The 25,522-nt window shown below is 49.9% G+C and overlaps 1 protein-coding gene and 1 pseudogene across 1 annotated transcript in view; both read right to left on the reverse strand.

The window, feature by feature from the left end:
- Window positions 1-663: 663 nt before the first annotated feature.
- LOC149119764 (synaptosomal-associated protein 29 pseudogene) lies at window positions 664-2,650 on the reverse strand (annotated as a pseudogene).
- A 9,469-nt stretch (window positions 2,651-12,119) lies between these two features.
- The window catches only part of LOC100353147 (uncharacterized), a 42,778-nt gene continuing 29,375 nt past the window's right edge, over window positions 12,120-25,522 (reverse strand). The window contains exons 3-4 of the mRNA XM_051828521.3: window positions 19,460-19,633; window positions 12,120-18,769 (exon numbers count right to left, since the gene is read on the reverse strand). Coding sequence (XP_051684481.3) covers window positions 13,557-18,572 — 5,016 coding nt within the window. The 5' untranslated portion in view covers window positions 18,573-18,769; window positions 19,460-19,633 and the 3' untranslated portion in view covers window positions 12,120-13,556. The remainder of the gene's footprint in view (window positions 18,770-19,459; window positions 19,634-25,522) is intronic.

Raw genomic sequence — 25,522 nt, forward strand, 5'->3', positions numbered from 1 at the left:
CTGGGAAATGGGCGGCAAGCGGAGCAATTACCTTTCCTCGGGCCCAGTCCATCCTGTACGGGTGAACTTAGACCCTGCAGACCAGGAAGTACAGAAGAATGGGTGGCAGTCCTGAGCAGGTCAGGAGATCCCAGGAACCAAATACATATTCTGCCACACGGAGCCTTGGCCAATGCGGAGAGAGGGCTTGGAGGAGAAAGACCAGTGTGTGTGACCACATCTGTCTGACACTCCATTCCCACAAACTAGACCAGGATCCACATCTGGGTCATCTGTTTCCAACTGGGATGGAAGGTTGGAGAGGAGAGGAGAAGTAGGTGGAGGAAGAGGGGCTTGTCCAGTTGCCTGCATATTTCCCAGTATTGTGGTTGACCAGTGCTGATCTATCTGAAACCTCCCTACGAAAATGCATGCCAAGGGCACGGCACACTCTTGTGTCAACACAAGAAAGAGCAAGGGCTGTGACACACTCAACCGACAGACCTAACACTAATCACTTTCCAGGGAGCTAAGAGAATCACCAGTGATTTGCCATGTGTGTGTGTGTGAGAGAGAGAGTATGTGCCTGCTCATCACAATGATTCCTGTATAAAACTGTGGGAAGGACCCTCCCCAACAGAAACTGGCTCCCAGGGTCCCTGAACATTCTGACTCATGTAAGGCCTAGGAATGCGTAATATATCGAAGAAGAAAGCAGGACTTGGTGGCCACGAGATTGAGGTCCTGCCCACATCTTTCCACGTACTGAGGGAAATGAGAAATACAAGTTTTTCTTCTCATTCCAACATGGTCTTCAAAGGCTCAAGATACTCACTTTACGTTGGCTGAAAGAACTTAGGTGTCAGCCCTAAGAAAACGCAGGGCACACAACTCCTCACAGCAACAAGAATCTCTCAGGCATCACTCTATCATAACATTTGCAAATACACATTAAATTACACACTAAAATAAGAACTGAAATTTCTTGGGCGTTTAAAAAGAAGATTGGTGGAACACTCTTCCTCACCATGGAGTGGGAATTCTTTTGACTTTCAGAGTTGTCAAACTTTTTTTCTGTGCTGTTTATGTTGATGTCTAACTTGTCCACTTTGGTTGTCAGCTGATCAAGAATGTTGTCTTGCTCTTCAATTTCCATCTGCATCCCCAGGGCTACGTCCTTCAGATGGCCCAGTCCTAAGGACAGCTCATCTAGGTTGCTGTCGATCTTCTGGTGACAGGCTTGGAGGTCTGCATTCTTGGGGTAAGTGTCAGTACTCACAGCAGAGGCAGCCCCTCCAGGGATAGAGTCGACATCCTCCAGCTTCCTGGGGTTTGGGTGGCTGGCCTGGTACTCCGCCTCCTGCTCTTTACTTGTATTTATGGCCTCTTTCAATCTACTGTTGGCCTGGGTGGTGACGGTGCCATTCTGTTCAGGGGGTGTCTGCTGGCTTGGATTTGAAGTAATTGACAAGGCCCTGAGACACATTCTTAATGCTGTTGATGTGCGTCTGGCTGGTCTTCAAATCTTGGTCCGTCTTGTCCACTCTCCTCTCTGTGCATTCTAAGACTCCTTGCTGATGGATGAGTTCTTAGGAGGAGGCGATCCTGACTTTTTAGGACTCATAAATAAGGGGCAGGAATCTAGTGGTGCTGGCGGCCATGGCCTTGGCCCTGTATAACACCTCTTGCCGCAGGTACTGCTGCCGATCCGTGGGCATGTTGGGCCCATTGGGGAGGTCATGCCCACCCCTACATGGGGTCGGCCAAACACCCTCGTCTTCGGCGCCATCATTGCAGAAGACGTACGCAACACGGTCCTGGCATCTCTGCTGACCCGGTAACAAGCAGGAGGAACAGCCCTGCACAGCACACCTCTCTTCAACACAAGATTTTAAGAAGATACAGGATCTCATATGATACAGAAGAGGTCTAGATTTCAATTGAAAATTACCAATCACAAGAACCAGAAAGGTCTCTAACACAGATGTTAGAATTATACAACATCAGTGCTGGTGCTGTGGCATAGTGGGTAAAGCCGCTGACTGCAGAGCTGAATTCCCATTTGGGCACTAGTTCAAGTCCCAGCTGCTCCACTACCAATCCAGCTCTCTGCTATGGCCTGGGAAAGCAGTAGAAGATGGCCCAAGTCCTTGGGGCCCTGCACCCGTGTGGGAGATCTGGAAAAGGGTCCTGGCTCCTGGCTTTGGATCAGCCCAGCTCTGGCCTTTGTGGTCATCTGGAGAGTGAACCAGTGGATGGAATACCTCTCTCTCTCTCTCTCTCTCTCTCTCTCTCTCGTTCCCTCCCTCCCTCCCTCTGCCTCTCTGTAACTCTGCATTTCAAATAAATAAATCATTTACAAGTATGTTTCAGCCAAGGATGGACCAAATATATGATGGTGGCCTCACAAGATTACAGTGGAGCTGAAAAATTCAAATTGCCTAGTGATGCCATGGCCATTAAGATCATTACATAACATGACACTCATGTTTGTGGTGATGCTGGTCTAAACAAACCTATTGCACTGCCAGATCTATAAAAGTATAGCATACACAAATTTTTATAATACAGAATACTTCATTATGATAATAAACAACTATGTCACTGATTTTTGTATTACCATACAGGCAAAGGGAGGTGTTGGAGAGGGGTGGTGGATCATGATGGCCATGCCTACGGCCTCCTAGGCTGACAAAACTTAGTTGATGGCCCAGGTGAATCTTGGTGAGCCGGCTGCTACTGTGGTTGCAGGGAGGGCTGCTGCACTGGAGCACCCTCCTGCTGTGTCTCTCGCTATGCAGTCTCTGAACTGCGTCTTCACCAGACACTGAGAAAGTTGTTGGGCTTTGAGGCTTCAAGGTCTATAACCATTTGGCATCTCTGAGAGAGCAACAGTAGTTCCATCAAGGGATGCCTGAGCTGGTGACTGCCGTGCCCCCCCCCTTCCACTCAAGGCATGATCAGGTGTAGGGGGTAGGTGAGGAATGATGCCTGGCCTGCCATTAATCCCACAGCACCATACACCCTGCTATCCACAAATATTGCTTAGTAGATTGTCTGGGGCTGGACAGCTGTCTGCCAGCAGGAGTGGGCTGAACCGTGTGAGTGGGCAAACACTGCCACCCAGAAAAGTCCCACATGCAGTGCCTGGAAAGGGCACCTGAACTCAGGCCTGGGCTATTTTAGGGCACATCTCTGACTGTATCTGCCAGCTTAGATTTGCAAACATGGCCTTACTGACTTGTGTGGCTGGCTGCCTGAGCCCTCACAGGCCTGCCAGGAATGGCTACTAGTTTCTCTAAAACGCAGCCTTGGGATCTAAGAGACAAAGGGGGGTGGTGCTGGAGAGGGGTGGTGGGTAGCAGGTCACGAGAGGCATACCAGCAGCCTCCAAGGCCTACAAGCCTTCGTCAAATCCGGGGTCCCACCAGATGTACCCAGCCCACCTTCGAACATCTAACCCAGTGATTCCTTGGGGCACCCCGAGGGCACCTGGAATGGAACCAGCCCGTACCCACGCTCACTAGCATGCAGTCACCAGGCTGCATCCAGCCCAGAGGACCCCACAGCCCCTGAGGCACAGATGCTGCCCAGCACGTACCCCAGTGCTAACGTGGCCACTGTTGCCCACTCATCCCAGCCCACCACGCCCTGAGACACCCACAGCAGAGGGGAGACAGCTGGAACATTAAACAAGCTTTATTGAACAGAAACACTACAACCATTGAAGAGAAGGGGCAATGACATAGAGGGTAACTCCTGACAGCCACTGGAGGCTATGGGTCCCGGGCCTCCCTCCTCCAGGGTTCCTCATTTGCCCTGCACACCAGGGCCCTCCCGTCTTGTTCTCCCGACCCAAGGGCCCCAGGATCTGCCCCTCGCCAGGATAAGACGCAGTCACTGCAGGGGTCCCCTGACCAGCCGGGCATGGCCCTACCCATGGCCCACACAGGAAGTCAAGGGACACTGCAAACACTGGAGGGAATGTCACATCAGGCTGGGAAACTGAGTCACAACTAACTCGGGGGGCAACATCAGAGCACAGTCCCCAAGGAGCCTCACGCAGTCCCCAAAACATCACCGGGTCAGTGAAGATGACCCAAGTGCTTGGGCCCATGTCACTCATGTGGGTGATTAGGATAGATTTCTTGGCTCCTGGCATCCGCCTAGCACAGCCACAGCTATTGTGGCCAATTGGGGACTGAACCAGCAGATAGAAGATTCTCTCCCTCTCCTTCTCCCTTTCTGTCTCCTTCTCCCTCTCCCTCTCCCTCTCCCTCTCCCTCTTCCTCTCCCTCTCCCTCTCCCTTTCTCCCTCTCCCTCTCCCTCTCCCTCTGGGTGTGTGTGTGTTTAATTCTGCTTTTTGAGTAAATAAATCTTATTTTTCTAAAAAAATGAAACAAACAGGCCAGCGCCGCAGCTCAATAGGCTAATCCTCCACCTGCGGCGCCAGCACTCCGGGTTCTAGTCCCGGTTGGGGCGCCGGATTCTGTCCCGGTTGCTCCGCTTCCAGTCCAGCTCTCTGCTGTGGCCCGGCTATGCAGTGGAGGATGGCCCAAGTGCTTGGGCCCTGCACCCGCATGGGAGACCGGGGGAAGCACCTGGCTCCTGGCTTCAGATCAGCGCGGTGTGCCAGCCACAGCACGCCGGCCGCAGCGGCCATTGGGGGGTGAACCAACGGAAAAGGAAGACCTTTCTCTCTGTCTCTCTCTCACTGTCCACTCTGCCTGTCAAAAAAAAAAAAAAGAAATAAAAAAATGAAACAAACAAAAATCCCATATTATAGGGGATTGTAAGTGAATGCTAAGGAAGGAGGGCATCTGATACACTAGAGCAAAGCAGTGAGGCCAGTGGGAGTGAAGCTGAGGGTGTGCAGCTGAGATGGAAGGAGATGAACTTAAGACCCCACTGGGGTATCCTGATGTCCCAAGTCTTTGGCATCAATGCAAAGGCCAGGGCTTTCTCTCCGAGCCAGGGGGAATGTTCTGAGCCGACCAGTGGCTGATCAGCCATGATATTTTAAAATATCTGGGTTGCTGTGAGGATTGGTGTGTACGTGTATGTGTGTGGTGAGCGAGAAGGTGGCAATACAACAGAAGCAGGGCCACCAGTTTGAGTGCTATTGCAGTAATCCAGAAGAGACGAGATGGTGACTTGGAGAAGGAGGATAGCTATGGAGGGGGTCAGTGGTGGCCAGATTCTAGAGGTATTCTGAAAATAGAGGGGACATATCTGTTGGCAGATCAGATTTGGGGCATGTGAGAATCAAGAGCGACTTTGAGCAACTGGGAGGATGAAGTTCACATAACTGAGATAGGGAATCTGTGGGAGGAATAGGATTTGGTTTTGAGTATGTGAAGTTTACAATGTCTATTGGACATTCAAGTGGAAGTGTCAAGCATTCAGTTGGACACACGAGGCAGTTCTCAGAGACAAGGTGGATAAATTTGGGAGGAGTCAGTGTGTGTGTATGCCATGACATAGAGCATGATCACTCCTCGTGCGAGAGGATCTAAGGACTGAGTCTCGGAGACAGGAAGGGAAACCAGTGCAGGGCAGTGATATGGAGCTGACAAGGAGGTGGGATGAGCTCCTGGAGTGAATGATATCGTGGTGACCAAGGAAGAAAGCTAGCCACACGCCACATTGAATAGGAGTCATGTGCTATTCTCTTCTTCCATTGCACATGTCTTACGAATGCCCCAGTGCAGCCAAAATTACTCCCTAAGTGCACACCCTCTCCCTTTTCACTGGAATCTTCAGAGTTCTGTAGTGCAGACTCTTCCATTCCTCCTGACAGATTTGCTTTTAGATTGGTTGATTATGGGAACACAACCATTTCCTCAGACTTTTTTATTCATTCAAAGATTTCAAAAGCACCTTTACATGCTAGGTATTGTGGAGTAATGTGGGACTCTAACACAGCTCCTACTCTCCAGGATAAAATAATGTGAGGTAGGCAGTGAAGAATTTCATGGGGGAGTTACAAAGGCATTTGGGAGTTCATAAGAGATAAAGATTCCTGGCAATAGGAGGCAGTAGGGGCAGGGTCAGAAAAGGTCCCAGAAGCTGGTGATAAGAGCAGAGGGAGGTAGGATGGCTTGACTGTATAAAATCACCTTTGTCTTCTTTCCCCACTGTTACCAATTCCAAGGTAAGTTCTGATGTTGCCGTTACTCACACGTTCCTAGGGCCCCTTCTGTTGCCCTAATGTATTTCTGTATGGCTCTGTGGAAATCTCAGCTGATGCTAAATTAAACACTGTTCACGTAAGCAGTTTTAGTGCAACTGTCTTGTCCCCATTACTTTACGTATTGGTATGTAGGCAGATGAAGGCTAAAGATGGGCCTTGAACTATTCCTCTCATCTTGTTACTAGAAAATAACTGGGCACTATTTTTCTGCCCTATATATAGTCCAAGTAGCATAGTATTTGATTGGCCAGTGTTATTTTCTTCTTCAGCCTATTCAAAATCTATTTTTTATTAGCTTAAGGATTGTCCTGTAAAACACACTTTAAAAAAATTCAGAGATCAATTCCCTGTCTTTCGTCCAGATATTATCATTACACTATTATAAATCATGTTCCAAAATCTTTATCAGCAAAGTCAAAACACCTTTCTTTTTTTCTGCGCACTCCTTTTATAAAAGACAAAATTCACTAAAAAAAAAAACAGAGTAAGAGATGAAAATTCTACCTCTACCTCTGAGGTGTTAGTTTTCTAAACTGACAAATACACAGGATCGATTGGGACAGGGAGACACTGGAAGGGAAGAAGCTGGCCTGGGATCATCTTCTATTGTGCCCTGTCATCTTCCGCCTTTCTCTGTAGCCTTGCCCGTCCCTGTATTTCCCAGCTGCCCTGTGACCTGGCCAGACTCTCCTTGGCGTTTACTGCTTGTGACACCTGCCCATCATCTGCCTGCCTGTTGACAGCATGAATGCTCTGGAGTCAATGCTTCCCATTGCACTGTCCTGGCCCAACTCTCACCTTTGTATTTGCTTTCAGATTGGGTCACCAGACGTGAGACTAAGGAGTCAGTTTCCCAGCAGGAAGTTTCTGAAGGCTCATACCAAGGATCGACCACAGAAAGAATGGCTGGAAATGGTCACTGGAACTCCATGTCGCATGAGACTTGGGGATGTGAGGGCCACTTAGAGAGACATGGGGAACAAGCAGCAGGATCGCACAGGAGAAACTGTGCCCAGATGAATGCAGTGCTTTTGAGGGAAGCTTCAGTCTGCAGTCAATCCTGGTTTCACAGCAGTTAATTCCTACAGGAGAGAGTCTTCTTACCTGTGGCAGTTATGTAGGAGGCCTGACCCCACGTCTAGAGCTGAAGGATTACTCAGCGGGGTTTGTGTGTAGAAAAGACACCTTGGCAGTGTATGACCATAGGAAGTCCTCTCCTAACAACTGCACATTCGTTAGGCATCAGAGGATTCACACTAGAGAAAAGCCTTTTACATGCAAGGACTATAAGAAGGCCTTCAACTAGGGCTGTCACTTAGAAAGCATCAGAAGTCTCATACAGGAGAGAAGCCCTTTACATACAATGAGTGTGAGAAAGCCTTCAGTCAGAGCTCATTGCTCATTGAGCACCAGAGAATCCACACAGTGAGTGTGGGAAGGCCTTCACAAACAGCATGCACCTGACCCAGCACACGCATATCCACGCTGGGGAGAAGCATTATGAGTGCCTCGAGTGCGGGAAGGCCTTCCACCACACACACCCCTGAGCCTGCATCGCAGGACCCACACTGGTGAGAAGCCCTACGGGCACCATGAGTGTGCGAGCACCTTCAAAGATGCTTCCTCACTCACTCGTCACATATTCACAGAGGAGAGAAATCCTCTACATGTCTGACTGGGGGAGAGGCTGCCATGGCCCTTCGGGGCTTGTGTAGCACAACAGAACTCATACCAGAGAGAAACCCCATGTCTGCCACGAGTGTGGGAAGGCCTTCAGCCAGAACTCATCCTTGATCAGACAGCCGAGATTTCATATAGGAGAGAAGCCCTTTAAATGCAGTGAGGGTGAGAAGGTCTTCAGCCAGAGCTCACTGCTCATTGACTATCAGGCCACTCATACCGGAGAGAAATTCTTCTGAAGCAATGAGTGTGGAAGAGCTGTCAGCCGGGCCATACGCTTGCTTGAGCACTGTGCATTCACACTGGCAAGAAGCTGTATGAATGCAATGGGTGTGGGAAAGCATTTACTTAGAGCTCACCTCCTTGACCACCAGCAGATCCACACTGCAGAGAAGGCCTATGAGAGCAGTCTCTGTGGGAAGGCCTTCAGCCAGAGCTTGTCCCTTAGCCAGCCCCTGAGGACCCATGCAGGGAAGAAGTGACTTCACCACAGCATGCACCTGACCCAGCACATGCCGTCCACTCTGGGGGGACGCCCTACGAGTGCCTTGTGTGCGGGAAGGCCTTCTGCCCCAGCACACACCTGAGCCAGCATCGCAGGATCCACACTGGAGAGAGGCCCTATTAAAGCGACGATTGTGGGAAGGCCTTCACTGATATCTCATCCCTTTCCAGATATCTTTTTGTTCATAAAGGAGAGAAACCACGTAAGTGAGGCGAGTGCGGGAAAGTCTGTAGTGGTCCCTCGGGGCTTATTCAGCATCAGGGAACACACACGGGGGAAAAGCTGAATGAATGAATGCAAAGTGTGAGGGAAGGCCTTTAGCTGAAGTACACATCTTCTTGAACATCAGGAAATTCACATTGGAGAGAAACCTCACAGACGTAAAGAATGCGGAAAAGCCTTCAGCCAGAGCTCACACCTGAACAAACGTCTGAGAACACACACCAGGGAGAAATCCCATCAATGTAGGAAATATGAGAAAGGCTTTAGCCAGAATATGTCCCTGATGCAGCGCCAGAAGACACACACTAGAGAAAAGTCCTGTGAATGTTATCATTTCTCCACTTAATCTTCAAGCCAGATTTAGCATCAATAGATGTTCACACTAAGGGGGAAGGGAGGGAGGGGAGAGAGAGAGAGAGGCAGAGAGAAAGAGAGGGAGAGAGAGAGAGAGAGAGGGAGAAAGGGAGGGAGAGAGAGAAATGGAGAAAGAGAGAAAGACATCTTCCATCTGCTGCTTCACTACCCAAACAGTTACAACAGCTGGGCCTGGCCCAGGCTGAAGCCAGGACCCTGAAACTCCATCCTGGTCTCCCATATGGTGGCAGGGGCCCAAGCACCTGGGCCATCAACTGCTGCTTTCCCAGGTATATTATCAGGGAGCTGGATTGGAATCAGAGCAACCAGGGTTCAAATTGGCACTCATATGGGGATGCAGGCATTGCAAGCAGTGGTTAACCTGCTGTACCACAACACTGACTGGTTTGAACCGTTATATAAAGTACAATAGGGGGTCCAGCGTTCTGATGCAGTGGGATAAGTCACCACTTGTGACACTGGCATCCCATGAGTGCCACTTTCGCATCCAAGCTGTTACACTTCTGATCCAGCTCCCTGCTAATGTGGCTGGAAAAGCAGTGGGGGATGGCTTGAGTACTTGGGACCCTGCCACCCATGTGGGTGACCCAGAAGCTCTGGGCTCCTGGCTTCAGCGTGGACCAGTCCCAGCCATTGTAGCCATTCAGATGGAATATATCATTCTCTCTCTCTCTCTCTCTCTCTCTCTCTCTCTCTGCCTCCCTCCCTCCCTCCCTCTCTGACTCTGCCTTTCAAATAAATACATCTTCAGAATAAAAAGGACTTTATTAGCCGTCTGACTTTAAATAAGTTACCTATAAAAAAAAGCAGTTGCAATTTTTCAGGGCCAATATGGTCTTATATATTATGTGCGTGCTCTTTTTGGCCTCCATAAAAGGCCTGGAATGTGAGACATGGGGGCATGTGTTGGTGGAAGGGTTCTTGTTCCTCCTTCATCATACAGACATTGTCAGATGTATGTGTCAAAAGGACTACAGTAGTCATCTTGTCATCATGAAGGAAGCAAGGACACAGGGGGTCACTGAGTTAGGTAGCAGAAGAATGAGAGGAATCTGTCCACTAATGACCTTGAAGGGGCATAGTACTGACAATCCCAGGACCTATGGTGACGTGAGTTAACAGACTCTGAACCCATCTAATCATCTAGTACTGCAATTTTGCATTTCAATCTGGATTGCATGATTAGACCAACAGAGTTTATAGCCATGCCCCAGCAACGGAGACTTTGCTTCAAGTTCCTGTGAGGAGAGCTGCACGTTTGTGCAGGCCTCCCTGGACTCTTGGGTCAGACAGAGAAGGGAACACCTATTCCCTGGACTTGCTGTGGCTGCTCCAGAAATCTCTAAATCCACTCTAATCTCAACATGGCAGAGGAGCTTCAGCACCAAATACCTGCATAAACGGCGATGTTAAGGAGAGAGATGGGTGCCTTGGCTAACATGAAGTCTCAGTCTGATGCTCCCCTCCATTTGCAGGGCTGTGAAGAACATGACTGATGGACAACTGCCTCCTCCCCCCCCGTCCAGATTTGCTGTCCCCAAGCTGCAGCCACTTACTCCAAACATATTTCCTGCCTACACCCACCAAGGCATGTACTCGGAGCTCATTCTGCATCTGATCTGGGGAAGGAGAGGGGACCTATTCAGCCTGGGGCTCCTCATCTCAATTCCAGGGGGATAACAATCAGTATGTTTGCTCTTCTGTCAGTTTTATGTGCTAGGTACTACGCCAAAGATATGTGATTATTTTGATTTATTCATCCTAATGACCACCTTAGAAGGTACCAACATTCCCACTTTACAGAGAAGGAAAGCGGTATTCAGAGAGGTGTCACAACTTGCCCAGGTCAAATGGATACTAAGTGGTGGAGCTTGGATTTGAACTTAGTTCAGAAATAACCCAGTTGGGGCCGGTGAGGTAGAGTAGTGGATAAGCCCACCACATGCGGTGCTGACACCCCATGTGGGTGCAGTTTGAGTCCCAGATGCTCCACTTCTGATCCAGCTCTCCACTGGTACCCCTGGGAAGGAAGCAGAAGGTGGTCCATGTATGTGGGTCTCCGCACCCACTTGGGAGACCCGGAAGCGGCTCCTTGCTCCTGATCGGCCCAATTCCAGAGACTGCGGCCATTTAGGGGAGTGAACTAGTGCATGGAAGATCTCTCTCTGCCTCTCTCTCTCTCTCTCCCTCCCTCTCTCTCTCTCCCTCTCTCTCTTTCTGTCTGTAACTCAGCCTTTCAAAAAAATAAGTAATATATTTGAAAAAACAAGCCTAGTCTGTGGACTCTTGCTTTGTTCTTGGGAAGCTGGTTCACACTCTATGCTGGCCCATGTCAGCGCCAGACTCTTTCTCAGTGCCCTGTGAGTCCTCCTACAACACCCCGGCATTAGAACGCCGTTATCAGCACCCAAGCTTCCAGAACACAGCTATCCCTAGCAATGAAACTGTACATTTTTCAGTTGTATTAGCTTCTTAAGGCTGCCATAACAAATTACCACAAATGTAGTGTACTAGTAATACAAATTGTTTCTCCAACCATTCCAGGGGTCAGAGTCTGGGAAAGTTCTCACTAAAATCCAAGTGTCAACAGAGTCATGTTCTTTCTGGAGGCTCTAGAAAAAAAACATCCCCTTGTTTTTTGCAACTTCCACAGTCTACCTGCACTTTTTGGCCTGCAGACCATTTTTGTGTCTTTATGACTAAGTCAGTAGTATAAGCATCTTCAAGTCTCTGACTCTGCTTTCATCAGCACAGCTTCTATTACTCTGATCTATACCTTCCTATGTAAGGATCTTCGAGACTACTTTGGGTCCACTTGGATAACCAAAGGTAACCGCTCCATCTCAAGGTCTTTAAATACATCTGGAAGATCCCCACAGCTCTGTGAAGTAACATGCACAGATTCTAAAGATGGATACCAGGACTTGTGGCAGTGGATGTGATTTTGTCTGCCACACTGCACATTCCCTAGTCCGGCCTGATACAGCTTAGAAGGAGCTCTTCCAAAACGAAGCATGAAAGAAAACTGATTTAGAATGAGGAGAAAATTCAGAACGGGCAGTCAAACATGACAACAGCAACCATTATAGTTCCCAAACTATACTTTCTTTGGGTGTGTGTGCATGTGAATTTTTTCACAAACACTCCATCTATGTTGTACAATCTAAAGCACAAGGGAGCATATATTAGGTTAAGACACAAAAGGATTTCATTGTGGTTGCAAACAGACACTCTGCAAATCTGACAATACCACACCGTCACGTGAATAGATACCAGTCTCCATGAGAACAGCTGGCTCCCTGTAAGAACTACACACAGCAAACACAGTAAAGTTCAACTTAAGTCCTTCATGTTGGTTTCCGCACCAAGTTTTCGAAACAAACCAGCTTTTCTGACATTTGCTCTCAAAACGCCTTGGCTTAAGTTAGTCTAAGAACCCACAGGGTGTGGAATGTCCCTTTCAATTAATGTCCCTTTCAATTGCGCATGCTTCATGACGTCCCCACAAGGGTGGCATTTAGGTGAAAAGCCACAGCCGTCCCCTGCTCAAGCAGCCTGGTATGACTCGGTGGTCTGCCTTCGTACCGTGGGAAGCTGTCGGGGCTGGCTAAATGAGTCAGCTGGGAGGTAAAGCTGGGTTGGTGGCAGGCAGAGGATTCCAGGGCGGGGATCCGGGATCCGGATCAAGGTGCTGGGATTCCTGCAATTTCCAGCAGAGTAGGAGCACGCCTGGGCAGCCAGGCGCTACTCAAAGGTGTGGAGAGGCGGGCCTGTGACTGGGAGGTTCGGGGCCGCCATCCTCCGGGACAGGCAGCTGTAGGAAGAGGGTCCAGCCGCCCCCAGTCGCGAGGTCAGCCGAGAACCTGTGTGCCTCGGGACACGCTTCAGCTGTGGAAGAAGAGCTACCACATGGGCAGGATTTCGGGTAAGCCCAGTGAGCCATCCTGCGTGAGGCGGTGGAGTGCTTCCTGCCCGCCGAGATGTTATTCCCTCACACGTGGACAGCGTGCCGGTGCCCGATGGGCTTTCTGTCTGCCACTCGGCATTGCCTCGGGAAAAGGTAGCAGAGGGCAGGGCTGAGATGCGGGAAGGCGTTTGTGTCATTAGTTTCAGCTCTTAGGGCTATTTTCTAAAAATCAAAGAAACAGCAAAGCATAAAGAGGCACGGCAGGGAAACCTCGGGAATTACCTTGGGAAGGAACCCACTCGTTCATTTCAGCGTTAGGCCTAACGCCAAGAGAAACGCAGGTGATGTTTCTGTGAGAAGGTGCACGAGGGTCTGAAAGATGGTGGTTGCGTCCCGGACGGTTTCAGTGCTTTGCGGTGTAAATCAGAGTATGCATCCTCTCCGGAAATGCTGCTTGCAGTCAGAGAGACATGCTGGGAACAATCGTGGCCTTTTCTTTGGAAAATGTCTGGATGAGTCTGTCCGTGCGAGCATGGACGGCAAGGCAAATGCGTGCAGAGGGGCTTGTGAAGGGCGTGTGGAGGACAAAGGTGGATGAGTGTGGCGCCCCACAAGTGCTAGAGGTGGATCCAAAAGCAGCTGCACATGTTGTCCACCTGCGGTAGAGCAGGGGCCCACGTGGCGCTCCACCTGATTACTGAGATGACGAGGAGGCTGCGTGCTGAGGGCCAGGCGCGCCCAGAGAACTGCTCGCAGCACACGTGGAGGCTAGCCTCCTTCTCACTCTCTTTAAGCTGTTTTTGTCAAACAGTTCCTTCTCGCGGTAATGCACGGGCGGCCCTTGCAGGTATTTCTTTTCTGCGTCCTTGTACTCTAGGCCATCGAGGGCAGCAATGGAACAAATGATTGCTTCTGGCAGGAGGACTTCCAGCACGAATTTGACTTTGTCTCTGACCAGAGCCTGCAACCTCTGGTCTATATGCTCGTAGACTTGTTGTAGATGTTTCGTCACGAGTTCCAACTGGTCCTCGTCCTCCAGGTATGTCTCGACGCACACCACGTACTGGTGGGAATTCAGAAATGACCTTAGCCACCTGGACTGCTTCTTGCCCTTCAGGATGGCCAGGAGGTGGCCGTCGGCCCCCTTCTTCTTCACGATGAAATTCACCAGCTTCTGGTTGTCTCGGTCCCACGCGGCCTTCGAGCGGTCGGGGAGAATTTTCTTGTGGGATGGCATCCCCTGCAGGGCGGTCTCCTCAGAATCTTCCAGGGCTTCCAGTTCGGTGTAGTCCACTTTGGGGAAGGTGATGTCCAGTTCGCTGTCTTGGATGACTCTCCTGATACGGTAGCTGACATCGGCGGCGTAATAGTTCAGGAAAGAGCCCACGAAAGAGCCCCGGCCGAGTTGTTTTCGGTAATGGGTGATCAGGGAGAAGACCCAGTTCACACCCTCCGGGTACGCCTTCCGGGCTGTCTTCAGGAACTTGTCCTTCCCTGCACAGTCCAGGTGCTTCAGTCTTGCAAGAGGAACTCGAATGCCACGCTTTTCTGGGCACAGGCTGGCCTCAATCAGGAGCACCCTGGCCGTCTTGTCTGTCTCACTGACACTCTTGACCACTGCCGGCCAGTACGGGTGCTCCTGAAATTTAAACCACACCAGCGCTCCCTTTCCGATGGGGCTCGTTGTGGCTGGTCCCTTTTCTCCCTTCCTGATAGCCTTCTTAGGGGTCTTGGGCGATTCTCTGTCCACCAGCCTTTGCTTGTTGGCGGGGGGCGAATCCTGGAGAGCCGCAAGGCTGGTGGATGGTCCCTCTTCCCCATTCCTGCCAGACTTCTTGGACAGCCCTTTCTCAACCAGCCTTCTCTTTTTGGCAGGAGACACATCCTGGGGAGCCGCAAAGCTGGTGGATGGCCCCTCTCCTGCTTCCCCGTCGGACTTCCAGTAGAGCTTGGGAAATAATTTTTCAACCAACCTTTGCTTTTCAGCGATGTGTGACTCCTGGAGAGTCACAGTGCTAGTGGTTGGTCCCTCTTCCTCTTTCCTGTCACTCATCCCAGGGATCTTGGGTGGTCCTTTATCAATCAGCCCTCCCGTTTCAGTGAGGGGCGACTGCTGGGGAGCTGCAAGCCTGGTGGATGCTCCCTCTCCTGCTTCCTCATCGGACTTCCAGCAGATCTTTGGAAATAATTTTTCCACCACCCTTTGCTTCTCAGAAATGTATGGCTCCTGGAGAGTCACCGTGCTAGTAGCTGGTCCTTCTTCCTTTTTCTTCCCAGCCTTCTGAGGTTTCTTGCAGAGTCCTTTGTCAACCAGCCTTTGCTTTTGGGTGGGCTGTGTATCTTGGAGAGCCACGATGCTAGTGCCTAGTCCCTCTTCCTCTTTCCTGGCACCCTTATGAGGGATATTAGGCAGTGGTCTGTCAACCAGCCGTTGCTTTTTGGCGGAGAGCAACTGCTGGGCAGCCACAATGATGGTGGCTGGTCCATCTTCGTCTTTCCTGCCAGTCTCCCCAGGAATACTGGGTGGTCCTTTTTTGTCCACCCTTTGTGTTTCCATGAGGGGCTTCTCCAGGAGAGCTGCAAAGCTGGTGGGTGGTCCCTCTTCCCATTTCTTGTAAGTCCAATGGATCTTGGGAAGTCCTTTGTCAACCAGCCTATGCTTTTCGGTGGGGCATGTCTCTTGGAGAGCCATGACATTTGTGGCTGCTCCATCTTCTTGTTTCTTGCCAGGTTTCTGAGGGATTTTGGGTGATCCTTTGTCCTCCAGCTTTTGCTTTTCAGTGGGGCATGTATCTTGGAGAGTCACGATGCTAGTGGCTGGTCCCCCTTCCCCTTTGCTGCCACCCTTCTGAGGGATCTCAGACAGTGGTTTGTCAAGCGGCATTTGCTTTTTGGTGGCAGGCAAATCCTGGGGAGTTCTGAAGAGTTTCAAAGTGGCTGGTCCCTCTTTTTCATTCTTGGCAGCCTTTCCAGGGATCCCGGGTGGTCCTTTGTCAACCACCCTTCCTGTTTTGATGAGGGACTTCTCCTGGGGAGCCATAAAACACGTGGAAGATCCCTCGTCCCCTTTACTGTCAGTCTTAGAATGGATCTTGGGCTGTCCTTGGTCAACCAGGCTTCCCTTCTGTCGTTTGTTGTCCAGCATTTCTGTTTCAATAAGGGGCTTCTCCTGAGGAGCTGCACAGCTGGTGGATGGTTCCTCTTCCCATTTCTTGTAGGTACTGTAGGTCTTGGAAATTCCTTTGTCAACCCACCTTTGTTTTTCGGTGGGGGGTAATTCCTGAGGAGTCATGAAGATAGTGGCTTGTCCCTCTCCTTCTTTCCTGCCACGCTCCTGGGGGACATTGGACAGTGGTTTGTCAAGCAGCCGTTGCATTTCGGTGGGGGGCGAGAGGTGGAGAGTCATGAGCATAGTGGATAGTTTGTCGTCCTCATTCCGGGCAGCCTGGCCAGGGATCTTGCAAAGTTGTCTGTCCTCCAGCCTTCCTGTTTCAAGTAGGGGCATTTCCTGGGGAGCTGGAAAGCTGGTGGATGGCTCCTCTCCCCCTTTCTTGTAAGTCCAATGGATCTTGGGAAGTACTTTGTCCTCCAACCTTTGCTTTTGGGTGGGAAGTGTCACTTGGATAGCGATGGTACTTGTGGCTGGTCCCTCTTCCTGTTTCTTGTCAGGTTTCTCAGGCACCTTGGTTGGTCCTTTGTCAAACAGCCTTCCATTTTCGGTGGACTGTGTATCTTGAAGAGTCATGATGCGAATGGCTGGTTGCTCTTCCTCTTCCCTGTAACCCTTCTGAGGGACCACGGACATTTCTTTGTCATCGAGCCTTCCCGTGTCGATGGGGGGTGTCTCCTGGGAAGCTGCAAAGCTTGTGGATGGCTCCTCTTCCCCTTTACTGTCAGTTTTGCAATGGATACTGGGCGGTTCTTTGTCAACCAGCCTTGCCTTTTCAATGGAGTCCATCTCCTGGGGAGCCACGAAGCTGCTGGGTGCTCCCTCCTCCCCTTTCCTGTCAGACTTCTCGTGGACCTTGGGCAGTCCTTCGTCAGCCAGCCTTAGCTTTTCGGTGGGGGGCGGCTCCTGGTGAGTCACGATGCTAGCATGTGGGCCTTCTTCTTTCCTGTAGGGCTCCCCAGAGATCTTGGGTGGTTCTATGTCTTCCAGCCTTGGCTTTTCAGCGGGCTGTGTATCTTGGAGAGTCACGAGGGTGGTGGGTGCTCCCTCCTCTGCTCTCCTGCCACCCTTCCGAGGGACCTTGGAGAGTGGTTTGTTAACCAGCTGCTGCGTTTCGGTGGGGGGCGACATGTGGAGAGCCATGAACATACTGGCTAGCTCATCTTCCTCATTCCTGCCCGCCTTGCCAGGGATCTTTCGTGGTCGTTTGCGGGGCGGCCTTCCTTTTTTGATGCGGGGTGTCGCCCGGGGAGCTGCAGAGCTGGTGGACGGCTCCTCTTCCCCTTTCTTGTATGTCCCACGGATCTCGGGACGTGTTCTGTCATCCAGCCTTCGCTTTTTGGTGGCACGCGTCTCCTGGAGAGCCGTGTCGCTTGTGGCTGGTCCCTCTTCCTCCTTCCTGCCACTCTTTCTAGGGACCTTGGCTGGTCCTTTGTCAACCAGCCTTTGCTTTTTGTTGGAGCGCTTCTCCCCGGGAGTCAGGAGTCCTGTGACTCGTCCCTCTCCCCCTTTCTTGCCAGTCTTCCCACGGCTCTTGGGAGGCCCCTTGTCACGGGCTGCTTTCCGGAGCTTCTTTCTTCGTTTTGGTGTACGGAAGACAATTTGCAGCTTTGGGAGACGGTCTTTGAAGGGCACCCTAGCCGCTTGTGAGACTGCCTCTGAGGTATCTTCTCCAGAGTCCTCTGTACGTTCAGTGGACACGGAGCACTCTGAGGACGTTGCCTGGGTCGTTGGGCAGCTGTCCTCTGCCTCTCTGTACACAGCCCTGGGCTCAGCGCGGGGTAGCCCAAGGGGCTGAGATGGAACCCCTTGGTCCTGGGTGGCACCAGCACCCTCCTCCACGACCGTGGGGGTCAGGCATGCGACTGCCGAGGTGCCTGCCTTTCCTCTCTTGCCCTTTGGCTTTTCTTTTGCCTTTCTCTTTCTCGGGCTCGCCAGTGTCGGGACCTTCTGGCCCACACTGGAGCTGTGGGGGGCCTCGGTCTGCACAGCGGCTGCAGGAGGGGCGGCGCTCATGGGCTCCTGCAGTTTCTCGCCCAGCAGGAAGGCATCCTCGCTCTCTGAAGGCATCGGCCCTGGTTCCGGTCCTGGCCTCTTACTTTTCTTGCGCCTGGTCCACAGGGCCCTTCTCGGCTTCCTATGCCTTTTACGAGCCAGTGGGCAGCCTGGCTTCTGTCTGGTCTTTTGGGGCGGTGCTAGCGCCTTTGGCACTTTTGCTTTTTGTTCTTGGCCCCAGCTTTCTCTCTTGCGTAGCATCTCCCAGGCCGCTCTCAGGGCCCTTCTGTAGCCCCTCTTCTGGCCCAGTGGCATGCTGCCCTTCGGCATTGTCCTAGCTGAGAAGGCGACCGCTTCGAGGTCAGAGGTGGTCAGGGCCTTCACGTCTGCTCTCTTCACTCTGATTTTTTCATCGACTCCGAGGATCTGAACGGCTAGTAACAGCGCCCTCTTCCTCTTAGCTTTTGCTGAGGGGCCGCGTCTGGACAAAACCTTTGCTGGCCATAAGTGGCCCCGCCAGTCACACAGGATGTACTTGGCAACCATTGCGACTCGAGTGCCTCACACCAAGAGGAATTCAGAAGCGGCCTCGGCGTCTGGCTGCTGTTGCCGCCGCTGTTCTGGGCCCGATTTCCTTTGCCAAAGGACTGCAAAGGGTACACAGCAGGTGGGGGCTGTGCTCCTCCCCGCGAGTCCTCCCGAGAGGCCTGGACTCGAGCTGTCCAGGATGATCGTGGAGCACACTGCAACACGGAGAAAGAAACCAAGCAGTCTATCAGAACGCAATCATAATGTGGAAGTGGAAGCACCTGCTCCATGAGGCCGAGGGGAGCTACCGTAGGGAAGGAAGGGGAGTGCGTCTCAGACAGGGGGCAGAGGGAGGGCAAGTTTCTGGGAAAAGAGAGGGGAGGTGTCAGAGTAGCGACCAAACACCACAGTGCTCCCCAAACTCATCTTAGTGGCACACGGAAGAGCACCCGACTGGGTGGGTGGCTGAAGTGTCGGGGTTCCCTTTTCCTAATTGGTCACAGTGTGGCTTCAGGGCTCCTGAAGCTTCGACCAAGGGGAAGGCTTCCTTCTTTTCCTTCCTGAGGTGCCAATGCGGCCCTGTCCACCACCGGAAGCCAGAGGCCAACCCCTAAGCACAGACGCTGGGTACCAGCACAGAGCCATGTTCAGGAGCTTGCACACAGAGTGCAGAGTTTCCCCCATAATCACCTGCAACTCGGTAATGGCTGCTGCCCACACTGGGCCTGGGCTGAGACCTGCAGGTCTGTGTGGTGCTTAAAATCCTCTGCCACCCACCCTGAATCTGTGACATCCCATTATCACACAAACGACTGCAGCATGAGCAGCAGGGAACAGCACCGCGCACCCCCCAGATGTCACTAGGGAATGGTTGCAGGTGGATCTTTAGCAGAGAGGAGTCTCACCCAGTGTCACGTGGGTCGCGGTGAGTCTTCTCCTGGGAGCTGGAGCTCTCGCTTGTCACGTCCAGCTGCTGCCTGTCAGTAGACCTCTGACCTGCTGTGAAACACACCGTCCTTCCACAGACCAGATGAGGCCAGCCGTGGAGACCTAGCACTGGCTCCCTTTCAGTGGCTGATCTGTAAGGTGCCAAAGAGATCGGAAATTAAACCCATGACCTGGGGGCACTTTTCTCAACCTGCTCCCATCCCCAGCTCCAGAATGCAAGACCCCATGAAGGAGGACTGATAGCTTAATCCGACCCGGGAAAGTGGATATCACATATCTTTTCTTCCTTCTCCTGCATTCAAAAATGTTTCCAGCTTTCACCATTGCCTCTGCCCCAGACACTCGAACGTGACTTCAGCAGGCTTTCTGGGACTCTGTCCGCACTGGAAGCAAAAATGTGTCTCCCCCCCTGCCCCAGCTCTCAAACAACATTAAACTGGCTTGCAGAGTGTAAGTTTCATGGGAGGACCGACCCAGGGGATGGCATGTGACACACGCTCACCTTACCCTATTGATGTGGGTGCTTCCAACGCATTCCCTATTCCTCGTGCTCCCCTGTGCACTACATGAAACCAAAGTTCCTAACGTAAGAGCAGCTTGGACAACTTTCTTGAAAAGGCTCACTTTCTCACACTGCTTTTGGGGAATCTCTTTGCAACCATGGCTTCCAGTGTTTCCCCAACTGTTGAATGCAGCGGCCAAAGTGCTGGGAACATGCACTGTGGGAGAGGCAGGCATTCTCTTTGTCTTGCTCTTCCCATCTTCCCACTCCCACTCACTTGCAGAACACGCTTGGCTGTTCTCTCTGCACTCCACCTGCACGCAGTACAACTCATCTGTACACCCAGCCTGTGCACCACTGACCTCGAAGTTGGTTTCTTAAAGCAAAGAGGTCATCTCCTTGGCGACCGCTGGCATGTCTGCCTTTGTGGAAGCACACACTCCTAGATGGAATTTTTAGTGTACAGTGACGATGAGATAGTCATGCTTTGGGGCTCTCCTACACAAAACCTTTCTTGGACAAGGGTCTACGATCTCATGGGTTTGGCGCCCTCTGTGTCAGAGAGCTCAGGGCCCTGGTGTCATGACGACAGAGACCACGGGGGACAAGGAATGACAGAGGTGACTCAGCTGCTTCAGTCTCCCCTCAGCTGCACCTGCCACACGTTTTACAGTATACATGTGACGGAGCACCCTCAAGCCCCAGTACAAGCACGAACAGGCACACATGTGCGTATACACAAGCGCACACAGAACCACAATGCCTGGGATCCATGCATGTAATGCACTCTCACTGCCTCTACACATCCCTGTCAACCGTTCTCTTCCAGGAAAAATGCCATTTATGGCTCCATTTAGGTCCTCAATTTAAAAATATACACGCCAAGATATTCCCAAGATGGTGGAATAGGAAGGGAGCACATTGACAGTCCGGGAAAAGACAGTTTAATGCAAGTGGAGATACTGCAGTTTCAAGGAAGAGTTAGGGAAGAAACAGCAGAGGAAACTCTTCCGGAACTGCTGGTTCACAGTGGACCCACGTGGAGGGCACGGCCGCCCATGGCTCGGAACCCCAGCCATGGAATCTACGCACCAGCGGTGGAAAGGGAGGTGAGCCAAAACCCCAGTTGCCTGAGACACCGGCGGGAAAGCGGAAGGAGGAGCCGAGAGGGAACGAGGCTTGAGGTCCCGTGGGGGAAATTTCACCAGGCTAACTAGAGGAGAGAGGGAAAAAAAATGGACCGGTACGGACATGAGTCTCTCTCTCCACTTACCGTTCAAGGGCGAGCAAGACAAAGAGCAGGCGCCGTTTTGGACATACATAGGACGTACATGCCTGCCATTAGCCAAGCAGAAAAACCTGACTCTGGGGGAGTGAAATAACAGGAGGTTGGGACCTGGTGAATGTGTGGAGCTAATGAACTGAGACTGTGAAGAACTGAAGGTGTGGGAGAGAACTCAAGGAGACATGAGTGCTCTCGGGAGAGTACACAAACTCGGTAACCTTGGCAACCTGGTGGGAGATAGCAGAGAAATTTGAGCTTACACTGAGGACTGCATAAACCCTTTGTGGGGTTCTTGGGACAGAGCAGACGAATATTAAACCCACAGGAGGCAGAGATCAGAAATTGACTGCATTCAATTCCGCTCAGCTGTACGGAATTACTTCCCTTCTGAATCGAGAGAGAGAGAGAGAGAGAGAGAGAGACAGTGAGAGAGAGAGAGAGAAAGATTTACCACGCCTAACCTGGGTGTGTCAGCTTTGGCACACCCTTAACCCTGAAGAACCAAACAGAGGTCTCTGGCCACACCCATCAGGAGCCTCTAAGGATCCATCAAAAGCAGACAGTCCACTTAATACAGTCATAGTATAACGAGAAAAAACACCACAGCGAGGGAAGAAGAAACCAAAGAATATCTCCGCAATGCCAAGCAACAAACACAGAAACCAAGGAAACAAGAACAAGGAAGACATTATGACGCCCCCCAAATGAACAAGACACCCCAATCCAAGATTATGAAGATGATGAGATAGAAGAAATGCAAGATACGGATTTCAAAAAATTTATGATAAGAACATTTAGAAATTTTCAAAAACAAATTTTTGAACTACAGAAATCCTTACTGGACAGGATAGAAAATCTCTCTCGTGAAAACGAAATCTTAAGGAGGAATCAAACTGAAATGCAGAGACTAGTAGAACATGAAAGTGTGATAGTGAAGAGAAATCAAAATGAAATGAAGAATCCAATAGATCAAATGACAAACACATTAGAGAGCCTTAAAAACAGAGCCAGTGAAGCAGAAGAGAGAATATCAGACTTAGAAGGCAGAGCACAGGAAAGTATACAGTCAAACCAAAGAAAAGAAGAGGAAACGAGAAATCTAAAAAACATTGTTGGGAATCTACAGGACACTACTAAAAAACCCAACATTCGGGTTCTAGGAGTTCCTGAAGGCATGGAGAGAGAGAAAGGATTAGAAGGCCTTTTTGGTGAGATACTAGCAGAGAACTTCCCAGGTTTGGAGAAGGACAGAGACATCCTAGTACAGGAAGCTCACAGAACCCCTAGTAAACACGACCAAAAGAGATCCTCACCACGACACGTGGTAATTAAACTCTCCACAGTGAAGCATAAAGAAAAGATCCTAAAATGTGCAAGAGAGAAACGTCAGATTACTCTCAGAGGATCTCCAATTAGACTCACAGCAGACTTCTCATCAGAAACTCTACAGGCTAGGAGGGAATGGTAAGACATAGCCCAGGCACGAAGAGAGAAAAACTGCCAGCACAGAATATTATATCCTGCAAAGCTCTCATTTGTGAATGAAGGTGAAATAAAGACCTTTCATAGCAAACAGAAATTGAAAGAATTTGTTGCCACTCGTCCAGCCCTGCAAAAGATGCTTAAAGATGTGTTACACACAGAAACACGGTCATCAAGATGAAAGAAGGTAAAGGAAGAAAACCTCACAGTAAAAGATCACACGAAGTTCAAAGCATGTATTAGAAAATATCTTTGGGAAAATGGCAGGGCAAAGTTACTACTTATCAATAGTCACGTTGAACATTAATGGCCTCAACACTCCAATTAAAAGACACAGACTGGCTGAATGGATTAAGGAACAAAACCCATCTATTTGCTGCTTACAAGAAACACATCTTTTCTACAAAGATGCATGCAGACTGAAAGTGAGAGGCTGGAAAAAGATATTCCATGCCAACAGAAACCAAAAAAAAAAAAGCTGGCGTAGCCATCTTAATATCAGGCAAAATAAACTTTAACACAAAACTGTTAAGAGAGACAAAGGGGGGCACTATATAATGATGAAGGGATCTATTCAACAGGAAGATATAACGATTATCAATGTATATGCACCTAATTACAGGGCACCGGTTTATTTAAAAGACATGTTAAGGGACTTAAAGGGAGACTTAGACTCCAATGCAATAGTACTGGGGGACTTCAATACTCCACTCTCAGAAAGACAGATCAACTGGACAGAAGATCAACAAGGAAACAGTAGATTTAAATGACACTATAGCCAAAATGGATGTAACAGATATCTACAGAACTTCTCATCCTACACTTAAAGAATTTACATTCTGCTCAGCAGCACATGGAACCTTCTCTAGGATTGACCACATACTGGGCCATAAAGCAAGTATCAGCAAATTCAAAAGAATTAGAATCATACGATGCAGCTTCTCAGACCACAGTGGAATGAAGTTGGAAATTAGCAACTCAGGAATCCCTAGAGCATATGCAAACACATGGGTATCGAACAACATGCTCCTGAATGAACACTGGGTCATAGAAGAAATCAAAAGAGAAATCAAAAACTTTCTGGAAGTAAATGAGGACAACAGCACAACATATCAAAACTTATGATATACAGGAAAAGCAGTGTAAGAGGAAAGTTTATAGCAATAGGTGCCTACATCAAGAAATTGGAAAGGCACCAATAAATGAGCTTTCAATGTATCTCAAAGATCTAGAAAAACTGCAGCAAACCAGACCCAAAACTAGCAGGAGAAGAGGAACACTTAAAATCAGAGAAGAAATCAACAGGATTGAATCTAAGAAAACATTAGCAAAAAATCAGCCAAACGAGGAGCTGTTTTTTTGTAAAAATACACAAAATTGACATACCATTGACTCAGCTGACTAAAAAAAGAAGAGAAAAGACCCAAATCAATAAAATCAGAGATGAAAAAGGAAACGTAACAACAGACACCATAGAAATAAAAAGAGTCATCAGAAATTACTACAAAGAGTTGTATGCCAGCAAACAGGGAAATCTATCAGAAATGGGTAGATTCCTGGACACATGCAACCTACCTAAATTGAACCATGAAGATATAGAAAACCTAAACAAGGCCGGCACCACGGCTCACTAGGTTAATCCTCTGCCTTGCGGCGCCGGCACACTGGGTTCTAGTCCCTGTCGGGGCGCCAGATTCTGTCCCGGTTGCTACTCTTCCAGGCCAGCTCTCTGCTGTGGCCAGGGAGTGCAGTGGAGGATGGCCCAAGTCCTTGGGCCCTGAACCCCATGGGAGACCAGGAGAAGCACCTGGCTCCTGTCATCGGATAGCATGGTGTGCCGGCCGCAGCGCGCCTGCTGCGGTGGCCATTGGAGGTGAACCAACGGCAAAGGAAGACCTTTCTCTCTCTCTCTCTCTCTCACTGTCCACTCTGCCTGTCAAAAAATAAATAAAAAAGAAAACCTAAACAGACCCATAACAGAGGTAGAAATTGAATCAGTAATAAAGGTCCTCCCAACAAAGAAAAGCCCAGGACCAGATGGATTCACTGCTGAATTCTACCAGGCATTTAAAGAAGAACTAACTCCAATTCTTCTCAAACTATTCAGAACAAACGAAAAAGAGGGAATCCTCCCAAATTCTTTCTATGAAGCCACCATCACCTTAATCCCTAAGGTGGAAAAAGATGCAGCATTGAAAGAAAATTACAGACCAATATCCCTGATGAACATAGATGCAAAAAGCCTCAATAAAATTCTGGCCAATAGAATGCAACAACACATCAGAAAGATCATCCACCAGACCAAGTGGGATTTATCCCTGGTATGCAGGGATGGTTCAATGTGCGCAAATCAATCAATGTGATGCACCACATTAACAAACTGCAGAAGAAAAACCATATGATTCTCTCCAATAGATGCAGAGAAAGCATTCGATAAAATACAACACCCTTTCATGATGAAAACTCTAAGTAAACTGGGTATAGATGGAACATTCCTCAGTACAATCCAAGCAATTGATGAAAAACCCACGTCCAGCATCCTATTGAATGGGGACAAGTTGGAAGCATTTCCACTGAGATCTGGTACCAGACAGGGATGCCCACTCTCACCACTGCTATTCAATATAGTTCTCGATGTTTTAGCCAGAGCTATTAGGCAAGAAAAAGAAATTAAATTGATACAAATTGGGAAGGAAGAAGTCAAACTATCCCTCTTTGCAGATGATATGATTCTTTATTTAGGGGATCCAA

Source organism: Oryctolagus cuniculus, chromosome X, assembly GCF_051225735.1.
Source record: "Oryctolagus cuniculus isolate XC-2025 breed Fujian yellow rabbit chromosome X, ASM5122573v1, whole genome shotgun sequence".
NCBI classification, from domain to species: domain Eukaryota; kingdom Metazoa; phylum Chordata; class Mammalia; order Lagomorpha; family Leporidae; genus Oryctolagus; species Oryctolagus cuniculus.